This window comes from Fulmarus glacialis, unplaced genomic scaffold (genome assembly GCF_000690835.1).
Source record: "Fulmarus glacialis isolate BGI_N327 unplaced genomic scaffold, ASM69083v1 scaffold35073, whole genome shotgun sequence".
Taxonomy (NCBI): Eukaryota; Metazoa; Chordata; class Aves; order Procellariiformes; family Procellariidae; genus Fulmarus; species Fulmarus glacialis.
Window position 1 is genome coordinate 25110 of NW_009202921.1, and position 13007 is coordinate 38116.

A 13007-nucleotide genomic window follows, 5' to 3' on the forward strand; every position below is an offset into this window, starting at 1 on the left:
ACTGTTTGCTATCGTTTCCTTCATTACACTTGCTGACCCTTCTTCTGTGATTCAGCACACCTTAATCAGGAAATTTTTCCATTTAACTCGACGGGGCATTAAGTTTGGAGCTTTTGGTTTCGACTTCAGCCACACAAGTGTTGTTGTGCTTGGTGATTTGTTCAGGCTCATCGGAAGTCTGATTTTGATACTGTATATTGATTCATACCCCCTCGATTATTAATGCGTTTCAAGTGTGTGCAGATTTGCGTGTGTGTGTGCACATGTGTACATACACACAGAGGAGGTAATGTTTTCCAAGATTAAAAGATTCACCCATCTGGAATCATTCAGAAATGAAATACATGTTCAAAATTTGTGGTAGCTTTGAAAACCTCAATACGCTGTAGACGGATAAATACCATAGGTGGATTAGACACATACCAATTGATTAGGTTTTGCTGAAACTTACAGTGAGTAACCAGTATCAATTTAACTGTGGAGAGACCAGCACCCCGTCATAATACAGATACATACTCACACACGCAATCTCATCCAATAACATGCATGCCTAGCTAAGAAGAAAAGCGTTGAAATAAGTGTAACAAAAAGGGCTCAGCAGAATTACTTAATTAGTAGAAAGTACAGCAGTTCTCAAAACCTTGGGAACTTTTCAGACTACTAGTTGGAGGCAAGTCCAGCTCCATATCTAACAAGGTCCATTTCTGTTCAGTACATTTGTTTATTTATTCTTCAGATTGAACAGGAGATAAAAAGCAGATATGCATGAAACCAACAGCCACGGCTCGCTTTTGTTTAGGACCATCCGTTGTTGAATCATTTTTCACTGCAGCCAAAGGGCCTGTTTGAACTTCCTGACTGTTCATCACACATAATTTGGAGTATTTAACATTATGTCAAGAAAATTGCCCACTGCTTCCCACCGTGGAAGCCTATGGGAGCTCTATATCTTTAAACTAATTTTACTTAAAGTATTCCATTGAATAGCATGACTGTCTCACTATAATCAGTGCAGCAGTAATGTAATTAATCTCAAAATTGCTGTGGGGAGTACAAGGCATCTCAGTTGCTTGTCGTAACAATCTAAATTAGCATATTACTGAAAGATGTTGGGGAGGAACAGTTCATTTTAGGTAAATGCTGTCAGGGTATCCATCCTTCCTATTTCTAAAGCTGAAATTAAAACTATCATCATAGTTCTCCTTTTGAAATACAAATGAGTATGTTTTGAGGTGGGAAAGTATAATTAAATTTGATGTGGTATTCCTACAGATGCAGTTTTGCATTTTATAATAATTAAATTTGTTTGAATAAAAATTCATGTTTTATTTAGAAAAGAAAAACTGGTTTGGCTCAAAGCATGCCATTGTATCAGAACAATTCCCTTTTGTCACTGAAACTTCACAGGCGGCTGCTTCTTCTTTTCCTAAGCGAAAAATTATTCTTGCTGGTTTACTTTTTGTACAGCCATCCCTCAACTGTTCTATTTAGAGATACTTTGACTTGGCATGGAACTCCTCTAAGGTACAGCATATCTCAGAGGTGAACTTTAAAGAATTAAATTTAAAAGTGATTCCACTAATAATAGTGATTAATGATAATAAATTGGGGAGAATGGCTGATGCAGATGCCTGGAATCCCATAGTTGGTGTTGTTTAACCCTGTCTCCTCTTCTCAGGAACTAAATCAAACATCAAATGAAATGAAGAACATTACCCTAATGTAAAGGTCATGGAAGGTTATGAAAGTAGTAAATTGAGGCCAGTTTGGCCTGTTATTCCCTATGGTGCCACAACACAAGAATAGGAAGTGTTTTCAGTTTGCTACCACTCTGAAAAAAATCAGCAGAGTAAAATTTTATCTTTTAAGGTCTAAAGATTAATCTTTCAACCGCAGATAAGGGAAGAGAGTAAGACTCTTGTTGGGCAAAGCGTTGAAAACACTTCTCCTGCTCAATGAATATACTCCCTGATTTTAAAATCACAAGACAGCACATTTGTCAACTGTCTGAAAGAAAGTCAGATACTTCATTTAGATGTTGCGTTTTTTCAGCAATGATCCAAAGCAGAACACTGAACAATCCAGAGAGATTATCACCTAATCTGCTCTTTTAATATATATAAGAAATCAAAATGTAAGTAAAACAAGCACTGAATAATTAAAGAAATACATAACAGTAAGGGCCTGATTTTAATTTGCATAATTTTTCCCTTAATAGTGCCTAATTAAGACATCAGTTTAAAAAAAAAATCCAACAGAACTCTAAGATTTTCCGCGCTGAATTAATGTTAAGGACTTTTAATGGATGTCTTAATTAGACTTTGTTATTCATGGAAATTTTACACAAATTAAAATCAGGTCCTGCATGCAACGTTCCCAGCTGAGTCTCAGCAAAAATGCTATATGGGACTCAAAGACTTCTAATGCATGCGCAGATAGCAATTTGTATTCTAAAGCCGACATACTCTATTTTCACTTTTTGGTTTAATTTGCATTAATATGGTTACCAGCAAAAATCACATAGTTAGGATTTCTCCCTTGAAAGTAAATTTTGATTTTATGGACCCACTTTTTGTTTTTAAATACGTAGAAAGTCATGCAGCTGGACCAGAGCATTAGCCCATAGGGACAATAGCCACAATGACCTTCTGAGCAGCCCGGAGGGGCCGTATCTGTTATTCGACATAGAAAGTTTGATTCAGTCTCAAGTTCTATTGCTGCTGTGCCTGAAACACACGCTGAAAGGCCTGTCATTATTGGTGAAAAACAAAACAAAACAAAGCCCGAAACAAAATGCTGTCACAGCAACCCTTTCGACCCTGATACGACAGTCCTTCCAAAGGAACCTAACACTTGGGAGCCGGAAAACCTGACCGTTGTCTCTTCAGTTTACATTCCCAAGGTTCTTCGAAAACACATGCTAAAGCACAAGCTGCAGGGCTCCACAGGAGCCTTTCAGACAAGGCATCAAAAATAAAGTAACAGCCTGAGCAGCAAAGATTACATTACACTGACACTGGAAATATTCCAAGTATTGACAGACCAAGTCTCAACTGCAGTTTATCCTATAGTGCAGATCACACGCTAACGCTATGTGCTGATGCTATCATGGAAAGCAGTTTTGCACACAGTCCTTCACAAATCACTTTGCTAATGAAAACCATGTTAATTTGCCAGTATCAGACACAAGTCTGAATCGGTGTAGCAGCCAGGAACTCATCTGTTACTGCGTGTTCTCCACAAAAGGCAGGAAAAACGATGTTGTGGGTCTGTGCTGTGCTCACTACTGTAATGTCTTTGCATCTGTGCAAAGAAATGTCAGGTGCCTACGAAACAGGGCAAGCATTACCTTTTATTGTCGGTCTATAAATATACCTGTATGCCCGTGTGTGTGGATGCGTGCGCGCGTAGGTATCGGCGCAGTCCTTGCTGTGTCCTGCAGCAGGAGCTTCATCTCTGGCGGCCCTGCGCGGCCACAGAGGCGGCCAGCCTGCGGGAGGTGCGGGGCTAGGACCTGCCCTGGTCGTGCTGCCGCGTCGTTCAGCACCAGTATTTGTCTTAAGCTTGGCAGAGGAACAGCGAGTGGATGTGACTAACCTGCGCCCTGTATTCAACCATGCTGAACAGGAAAAGTTGCTGGATTGCTTATATGCCAGCTCCCAGCTTGCTCTGAGACCAGAACTAGTGAGATACCAGTCTAGATGCCCTGGAAGACACACATTCCTCATAGGATTTCTTTTGGGGGGTTCGCATTGTTTTACAGTACCTGGCTAGTCTGCGGGCTGGACGGGTCGTAAGAAGGTACATAATTCTTCAGAGTATCCTGAGGATTCAGGTGGGGAGGATATCTGATCGTTGGATGAGAGAAGTAGCTAGACGGGGCAGGAGGGAGAATAGCTTGTGCTGGAAATGGCAATGGTGAAGGTGGAGGTGGAGTTCTAGTTGAGATGACTGGAGAAGATAAAATAAAATTAAAATTACTTCGCATCTTGTTTCTTCTAAAATTCTTCACCTCTGTGTTACAGCGAGAAAAATAAAAAGTCAGTTATAAATCAGTACACAGCACTCCTGCTTCGTGGCATCTTTACAGAAAAACATACATATTCTCCCCTCACATCATCCCAGGCAATGGAAAGTGCTACTGTTTCAAATTCATAAATACTGTATCTTGTCTGGGTTTTCTGGGTTATGCCATCATATTTTTTCATTTTTTCTTTAAACAGTAATCGTTCTCCAGCATAAAAGATACTTCAATTATACAGTTTTCCCATCTGGATCCCAAATAAACAAAACAAATATTTTACTTAATAAATAAAACCTACACTTTTACCCACAGCACTCCAACAGAGGAGAGCAAAGCCACCAAGTCCTAAGAAACAGCTGGTGATTCCTCACTGCATTGCACTCTACCTGCCTCATGTGGGGACGGGGTAATAACTACTCATCAATAATGCCATGAATATTAGCTGACCTTTGTGAAAATGCTAATGAATATTCAACTTAAGGGCCTGGGAAACCAATCCGTCCAATAAAAATATCTCTGACAAACAAAAAAGTATCTACCCTATACATATTTTTCTTTGCATTCTCTTTCTTCCCAGCCCCTACAAACACACACTTCTCTATCTATAGACTATATGTAATGTCTAAACAACCAGCAATGTTTTCACAGTGAAAGGAATGTACAGCATGTCCTGCTATTGCCCCATCATCCGGCTGGAAGTAGAGAGTGCTCTTCTATCAGACTGCACAAGAACCCGCTTTCCACCCTTACTACACATCTAGAGGGCACCTATTTGGCAACGTATTAAAAAAGAGGTACTGAGTTCAATGGAAATGGAGAAAAGACAATGCTGTTTTCATTTTTATTAGTGGGAGGGTACAAAATCAGGTCTGTATAAGCGAGGTATTTTATAAGCTGCTCCCAGTTCTATACTGTATCAGCACAAGCACACCAGCACTGCCCTTCTGGACGACCTCTCGTATCTTTGGGTTTCTTCAGCTTAATTTTTAAATGGCTTGCTGTTTTTGAGCAGTGACCAAGTCATAGTTTGCCCAAGAATAAACAACAGTAGGAATGTTCCAAAACTGCTGTACTGGTAATCAAAACCTTGCAAATCTCAAACCCGTTGCTCACTGACATAACAGAACAGGCTACACAGACAGAAATTAGGTTTCCTAGCAAGTAAATACCTCATCTACAAATTAGGTTATGACTGTCACTCAAATACATATATCTAAAAATTATACAGTAAAGAAAATACAAAGATCTATACGTAAGTATAGGGCCAAAAATAATTACGGAAGCCTCTTTTGTGACAGACTTATTTTAATCACAGCCCCACCAGTTCAGTTTAATCATAAAACATTAGTTACTGCTCTGACATGCGGCAGCTGTGCAAAACAAATACAAGTGAGCAGAAATCTATCCCTTCCGTTTCACCCATCATCTCTGATGTGCTTGAGTATTTACTGACAGTAGAAACCTTACAGAGACCAGAATGAGTCCAGGCTCACTTTCTTAATGCAAAATAAGTGGATGTTAAGCTGAAAATAGTTCTTACATGTGAATTGAAAGAGAGGAACTTGAAATCATGGAGAAATCACAAAACAGAAACTTCTCAAAGCAGAACTGCATGTTAAAGAAAAGAAGAAAGAGTCCTCAAATCTGTTTTACTCCTCTAGTCACCCAGCTGTTCTCAAGAAATGAATCCCTTTATATGCAGTTTATAAGGAGACATGATGAGCTGCTGAGGAGAGACTTCCGAGGACTGTGTTCTCATCTGAAGAATCAGGGTCACTCTCACCTCTAAAATTAAACGGACCGTGATGCTGGAATTTCCCTGTCATTCCTGATAAACCCTCAAGATAACATGCATTCCATCACATTTCAGCTGTCTCCTTCACACTTTAAGTGAAGTTTTACCATGGATTTACTACGGATTTCAGAAAACAGATGTTGAAAAATATTTATCAGGACTCTACTTCTTTAGACAGAGCATTCAAAAGAAGCACTGGTACGTATTTCATTGTGTCACATGGTGAACATAGTTGTGACTTCCCTTGTGTATTAAATCCTACCTATTCTGGTATTTAAATACAACATAGTCATAGCAACAATAATAAAAAAGGATGTAGGCAGAAGGAGGAAAGACGGGGAGGATTTTTCCTCTGTCAGTTTCTTCATGCAGTTTACAGCTTATTTTATTCACTGGTTAATCCTAAATCGTTTCCAGTGACTTGCAGCAATCAGACTACCTGAGCTGAGTTTAATGACCATTCCTGCAAGGATATCCCAACCTCTTCTATTTCTACTCTCATCAGTATTGTAAATGAAATAAGGTCTCTAAGAAAGCCTGCAAAAATGCATCACAATCTGATTGTAGGAAAGGAGAACAGACCAAATGAATAGGGAGGTGTTTCTTCCTCCTCCATAACCCTCACCACTGTGTGCAACTCCTGGGATTCCTGGGTGGTGATGCTGGGGAAAAGTGCTCAGTCTCGGTGAAGAATCCTGGGGAGAAGTAGGACTAAACAAAGGCTTTTCAGGTTTCTTCATTGTAGGAGAAGACATATCTGCAATAGAAAAACAATGGAACAGTGACATTAGCTTAGAAGCCCGTCTCAGGACACATCATTTTGTAGACTGAAGATATTTATTTTTACTGTTCTTGAATAGACATTGTTTGGTGACCCAACTCCCCTGTGACCAATAAACTAATTTTAAACTGTTGCTTTCAAATTTGAGAATGAATAATAATCCCCTAACTGGTCTTTGTCCTGCAAAACAGAAACTACATTCCTTTCATACCAGACAAGCCAAACACTGAAAAAATGCATGTCTTCAGAACCTCCCTAGACACTTCTCAGCTCCCCAGAACATCACCAAATCATCTGCTCCTTCAACAGCCACATAATCTTTATTGCATTTTTTAATGGAACACCTACACTCAGGTGTGTAGGGTAACTGCCATACACATGCCGGTTTATGGTATTTATTATTTTGTTATTTCAAAACCCATCCATTACCCTTCCCAAAACCATAGTGAAACAATGTAACCTCCCTAAGAATAAAGGATACTTTAACTTCTTTATCTCATATTTTCCGTGTCTCAAGTAGGACCTTCCCACCTCTTCCTTCCAGTTTCCTTATCAACAAAAACATCTCTTTAGCGCTCACTCTGTGAAGATAACACACTAGTAGGGACAAATGTATGAATTCTACCACGCAGGGTTACTGATATTGCATAAAGCAAAAATACTGGATTTTTTTCTGAACGTTTAAATTAGTTAAACAACATTTGTTGGACTTTGCACCAAATTATTTCAAAGTTAATTATAATATTTTTATAGGACACACATCAATATCCTAAGTGGGTTCCATTTCAAATCAATGGGACTAACTCATGTTTAAAGCAAAGGTCATTTCTTAAGTACTTTACTGGACTGGGGCCACACTGCAACTGATTTTCCTACATGGACCATGTTAGCCCTTAAAGTGATTTTGGCACTTTTAATATTGGCACACTGTATTGTGCTATTCTGGGGGACATACAATCATCTTGGAAGTCAAAGATAGGCCTGCAAAATGTGAGCGCCTTACTGAGGCCAATTTGGACCACTGCTTTCTGAACTGGCTGGAGCTTAAGAGCGTGTTTTCACCCTGAAAGCCATACTTAGAGCAGGACCCATCAAACTGAGAGACGGCTTGTCGGCTCTGCCCCATCCCGCTGTCAAGCCCTGCATAGGCACTGGCACCAGACCCAGAGCAGACTCTGGCAGTGCCCCTCCACCATCCCACTGCAACTCCCCTGCTCCCCTTTGGTCCCGACTACTAAGCCTGCTGATTTCCCAGATACCCTGCAACATTCACCTCTTCCAGAAGGCTGCTGAGAAAGGATTTTATTCAGCAAAACATTCAGCAAGAGCAAGGAATTGCTTTACAACAGAGCAATTCAGCACTCATTCAGTTTTAACAGATATTACAAAGGTTACTGTATGCTTTTTATTATACTGATCTGTTGCAATTTTATGTTGTTATCAAAAACACTGAGTGCTGACAGAGGCACCTTTAGCTGTCTTCTTATAAAAATTTGGTAAATAAATTGTTGTTGAGGAAGAAAACAGAGGAATATTTTGTTTCTCTGAATCTATCAGCAGGTAGCAAAGACAAAGTTGCCAAATGGTTACAGTTTTGTTGAATACATTCTGCTAAGCTAAGAAATAATTTTTAAAATTGCAAGACTGAATTTTTTGAAATTGGGTTTTGCATAGGCAAACCATGATAAGAAGGCACATTAATTCTAGAATGATTTTCAAATATTTCGTTATGTTTTATTTTCTGCTCAAATGACAGCCCTAGCTTCTTCACATAAGGCCCTAGTTCCATCAGAGCAAGAAAATTCTCACACCTCCACAACAGATGTAGGGCTTTATAAAAGCCCAGGACAAAATTAACCAGCTATTGTCTTTGTACTGTGGTTCTGTGCATGCAGAATCTCTGTCTCTGCAGAAACACTGCAATATTACAGTCTGAGAAAAAAAGATAAGTGTGCCTAATTGCTTGTGGACACAGCCTCCCACTACAACGCTGTGGTCATCAGTAGTTGTCACAGAACTTATCAGTGACCAAATATCTTGTTGACTCTACTACATATAGGTTATCACAAAAGAGAGAATGTACAAACAGTTTAATTTTATTTCAGATTAAAAGTACTGCACTGAAGTCTCCCTAAGGAAAAAACAAACCATGGGCTGGAAATGGAAAATCTTTTCTTTATGTAAAGCTCATACTCAACAAAAGAACTCAAGAAAGAAAGAGCTGCCTAGCTGCTGAAGGTCTGCATGCGTCAGCAGCTCTGATTTCTGGAATGCAACAGAGATTTAATTTGGTTGGTGACTGTTACTTCACTGAACAAGCAAAAGTTGTTGTGTTTTTCAAAACCAAAATATTTTAGTTGCTAGGAAGAAGTCTGCTAAATGAAGTGCAATGTAATCAGAGTATCCATTAACCCCCCAGTGGCATCACTAATTTGAAAAGAATCTACTGATAAGGAGATTGGTGACTATGATAACGCTAGCATTTGCTTTAAAAATGTGTCATTTATTCCTGCTCCTACTTTACAGAAGTAAGAATTGTGGTTAGCACGTAGAAATCAGACAGCATAAATTACAAAGCAAATGCAACGAACTTCTCGTACAGAAGACTCTTTCCTCATCAAGGTGAACACGACTGGTAGTCAGGAATAGAAAATTCAGCACTGCCACAAAAATACTTGTTACCCTCCAAAACAGTGACTTTAATGTACGCTGCATAGCACACCACCATGAAGTACTTTCAGAAGAAGTCTCGTTATATATAGTGTAGGCAACTGCAAAGAATAACGGCTGAAGTGCAGGCAGCAGCTTCTTGGTAAAAAACCAATGCACTTCGCATTGAGAAGTAATTCAGATAGCCCCTTCCCCCCCGCAGCCCCCGCAGCTCTCCCCGTGTGTGCCTGGCCATCATAACGGAACATTCATCCTCCTGCCACTGCCAAATAACAGATGCAGCCGACAGGGAAGGCAGAACAATAACTGTTTGTATAGGTTAGGAAGAAAGGCTGCAGCCGTCTCCTCCTTGACCAAGAGAGGAGGCTTAGAGCTTTAATAGGAAAACACACAAGTTACATTTCTTTGGAGAATTACCAGTTACGAAAACAAAAAGTGGAAAAAAAATAATCGCAAGGCAGTTTTTCACTGTTTTTAATTTTGATAGTAAGAAACAGTGCCTTTAAATAAAACAAAATGAGTTAAAGTGACAGTAAGACTTCATATGATTTTACTAGTAGCTTCTACATAATAGGAAACACACATTTCTCTCATTTTAGAACATATCTTATTTTTTCCACATCATGAGATATAGTCCAGTAGCTACATAGAGCTTAGTTATATACTGATAATTACATAATGAATGACAAACAGAGGTCACAAAAATAGGCCACTTGCTCTTACGTCTGCATCAAAGTTTCAGGAACGAGATTCCAATCCTCACTACTTTAAGAATGAAAATAAAACAGTTTCAAGAGTGATTTATTTTCAGACTTTTGGAAAAAATGCTAAGTACAGATGAAAAGCGGAAAGATGCCAAAAGCGCTTGGACAAAGTTATCAAAAGGTCAACATTAATCAGATGCTGTGTCCTGTCCTGCTGAGAATTTTCTTCAAATGTGAAAAACGGGCTTTTTTTTTTTTTTTTTTTAAATTCTCAGTACTGTTCCAAATCACTCTTGCCTGTATTCTCATATTACTGTGGAGAAACAGTATGTATGCACCCAAACGGGTGGCATGTTACACATTTTAAAGCATGACATCAAAGAAAAAAAGGGCTTATGCGAATAAAAGTGTTGGATCATCTCATCTCCCAACAAGGTAAATCTGTCTACACAGGAAGGCAGAAGAGCTGCTGTGAAGCATAGCGTATGCAGCCTGTTCATCAGCAGCTTGCACAAATGGCGCTCCAGATGTATAGCTGTTCAAGACAGCCCAAGGCAACAATTTTGATCAATTCTAATGTGATAAAATGCTGCAGGGAAGTGTGCAGAAACGTGTTTACGTCAGCCTTTAATTAAACTGTTGTTCACTTCCAAAGAACCTTAGGAAACACTAATGAGACATGAGTTTTGGCAATTTCCTCATCAAAGCAAAGACCCTCTTCCTCAGTCTGAAGCAGCTTGTCATCTAGGCAGTTCCCTGGATGAATGTCACCTTGGCACACCACTCGGCAAGCCACCTGTTAGGAGAACTGGGCTGCAATCGAGCAGTGATCCAAGGCAAGTTCAAACATCCACCTGCCTGTTTCTGGACATATGATCTGCTTTCTTGCTCAGCACCACCACATGGCAGCTTCTCTTTTTTGCTCATAAGACATGTTCATGAGCAGAGTAAGGAGAAATCATAAACAAATATCAAATCTCTTTTAATCCAGTTTTTTCTTTAACTCTCCTTATTAATATCTTTTCTACTGCTTAGTTTCACAAGTCTTTCTTTACAAGATACGCTCCTGCAGACAACAATCTGTAAAGATTAATTTACAACTCATTAATGTAGCATCACCTCCAGAGAAAGCAAGATGAAACAACATTCAACTTACTGTATATATAACCATAGTGAAAGCAGGAAAGCTATGGAGTCTGTAGCACCACTGGCAAGCTGGCATCCTTTCAGGCTACAGTTTTAAACGAACTGCTTTTTTCCCAGAGACCGTGCCTGGGATAATTTCTGGTGGCAGGATACACTACATACATCACATCCAGCTGGGTTCACTCTCCACTGCCTCCACCACATCTGGTAGGTACGCTTGTGTGAAGCACGTGTGAAAACTTAAGTAAAATTTTAAATTCACATTGCATAGCTGTATGATGATGATGAATCATGACAAATCCCACTGTGCTCAGTAGAATCAGTTTTGTTTTACACCTGTGCATGTGAAGAACGAGCAGAGCCACTCTGCACAAGCAGAGCCAGCATCACCAATTTTCAGATGTGCTCGGTCTGATTTCCTTTAACACTGTAAGCATTCTGTATTTCTCAACTGTAGGTCTTAGTAAAGCACCTAACACTGAATATTGACAGTTGAGTGACTCTAAAGCACAACCACATCTCATTTGTAAGAAAAAGGCTTTGTTATATCTGTCCTAAAGACTTGGCACAGGGGCTGGATGGAAACCAAGAATCCTGAAAATCAAAACATTTTAATTCATTATCTTCTTCACAAAAAAGGAATGGTGGCATATTTTTGTGAATAAATAGGAGAGGAAGACAGATGTGCCTGAACAGCTTGGTGTCTGAGATACTTGATGCCTAGACAAGAGAAAGACTTACTAGAATTCCTGTTCACTATCAGGCAGAGGTCAGGCTTTGCAACTAGCGCTCTCATTATCCAAATCTGTGCCCTAATCATTGGCTTGTTAGTGTCTCATTCCCCCTCACTGTAAGTTTTACCTTGGACCAGAGAGAAGCTCTCCTAAAAGTTTATTTATTTCCATGAAAAATTCAGTTCTGATAATCAACATTTTCCTGGGTGGAAAATCAACAAAACAAAACAAAACAAATAAACAAACAAAAAAACATCATGATGAGTTCTGTTCCATGACTTTCTGAGACACATAGAGCAATTCTCAGCGTGAAGGACTTTGTACTCGCTTTTGAGAGAAACAGTGAGGTCTTACATGAAGATATATATGCGTGTTGCTTAGCAGCTGAGAGTGTTCTGGACTTGAGGAGCAGCCAGAGTTAAGGTTTGAAGAGAGCTGCTCTCTTCACGTTTAAAATCCTGATCTCAGTTTTATTTTTGCTTCTACATCAAGTGTAGAAAAGCATTTTACAAGTGAAAATTTTATACTAGAAGAACATTTCAGTGGACAAAGATTTGATAACCTCCCATCTTCAAATCAGCCTACTTAGTGCCAATGTTATTTTCACAGGCACACCTCCGATATTGCACAATCTGGTCTATCAGACTATGACACTGGTTTTCCAATCAGGAACCATGCCCAAGGCTAATCAAACACTCTGTTGTGCTGTTTTGCCATTTCACAACAGGGAAACCATTTCAATGTCTTATCTTTTGTGATTTGTAGTGAAAAACGTAAGAAGAGGAACTAGACTAGAATTTCTTCCAATGCCATTTTCAGTACTACAAGCTGGCAAGAAAAACACTACAACAATAACGCAATTCAGAAAAGCTACAGCAAAACAACAGTAAATTTCTTACAATAGCAACTGAATTATTTCCTTGTTCATTCCCTATTAGTCTTTTCTAATAAATTACACTATTTCATTTTGCATTGCTCAATAAGTATTAATATACAGAAGAAAGTGATGCAAGAACTTTCAGACAACTGAAACATGAAAGTCAGAAACCCTTTAGATGGCGTAAACATGTCATTCTTCTCATCCTTACCCACATGCACGCTTGCAGAATACTGTATTCCATTGCCAACATTGACATTCTGTGGGATGTGTTAA

The 13007-nt window shown here is 39.2% G+C and overlaps 1 protein-coding gene across 1 annotated transcript in view; it reads right to left on the bottom strand.

Moving 5' to 3' along the window:
* Window positions 1-13007, bottom strand: part of LOC104074384 (nuclear factor 1 B-type-like) — a gene marked incomplete at its 3' end in the record, with an annotated part of 59688 nt that overhangs the window by 21156 nt on the left and 25525 nt on the right. Inside the window, exons 5-7 of the mRNA XM_009574476.1 lie at window positions 6445-6576; window positions 3767-3951; window positions 3350-3563 (exon numbers count right to left, since the gene is read on the bottom strand). Coding sequence (XP_009572771.1) covers window positions 3350-3563; window positions 3767-3951; window positions 6445-6576 — 531 coding nt within the window. The remainder of the gene's footprint in view (window positions 1-3349; window positions 3564-3766; window positions 3952-6444; window positions 6577-13007) is intronic.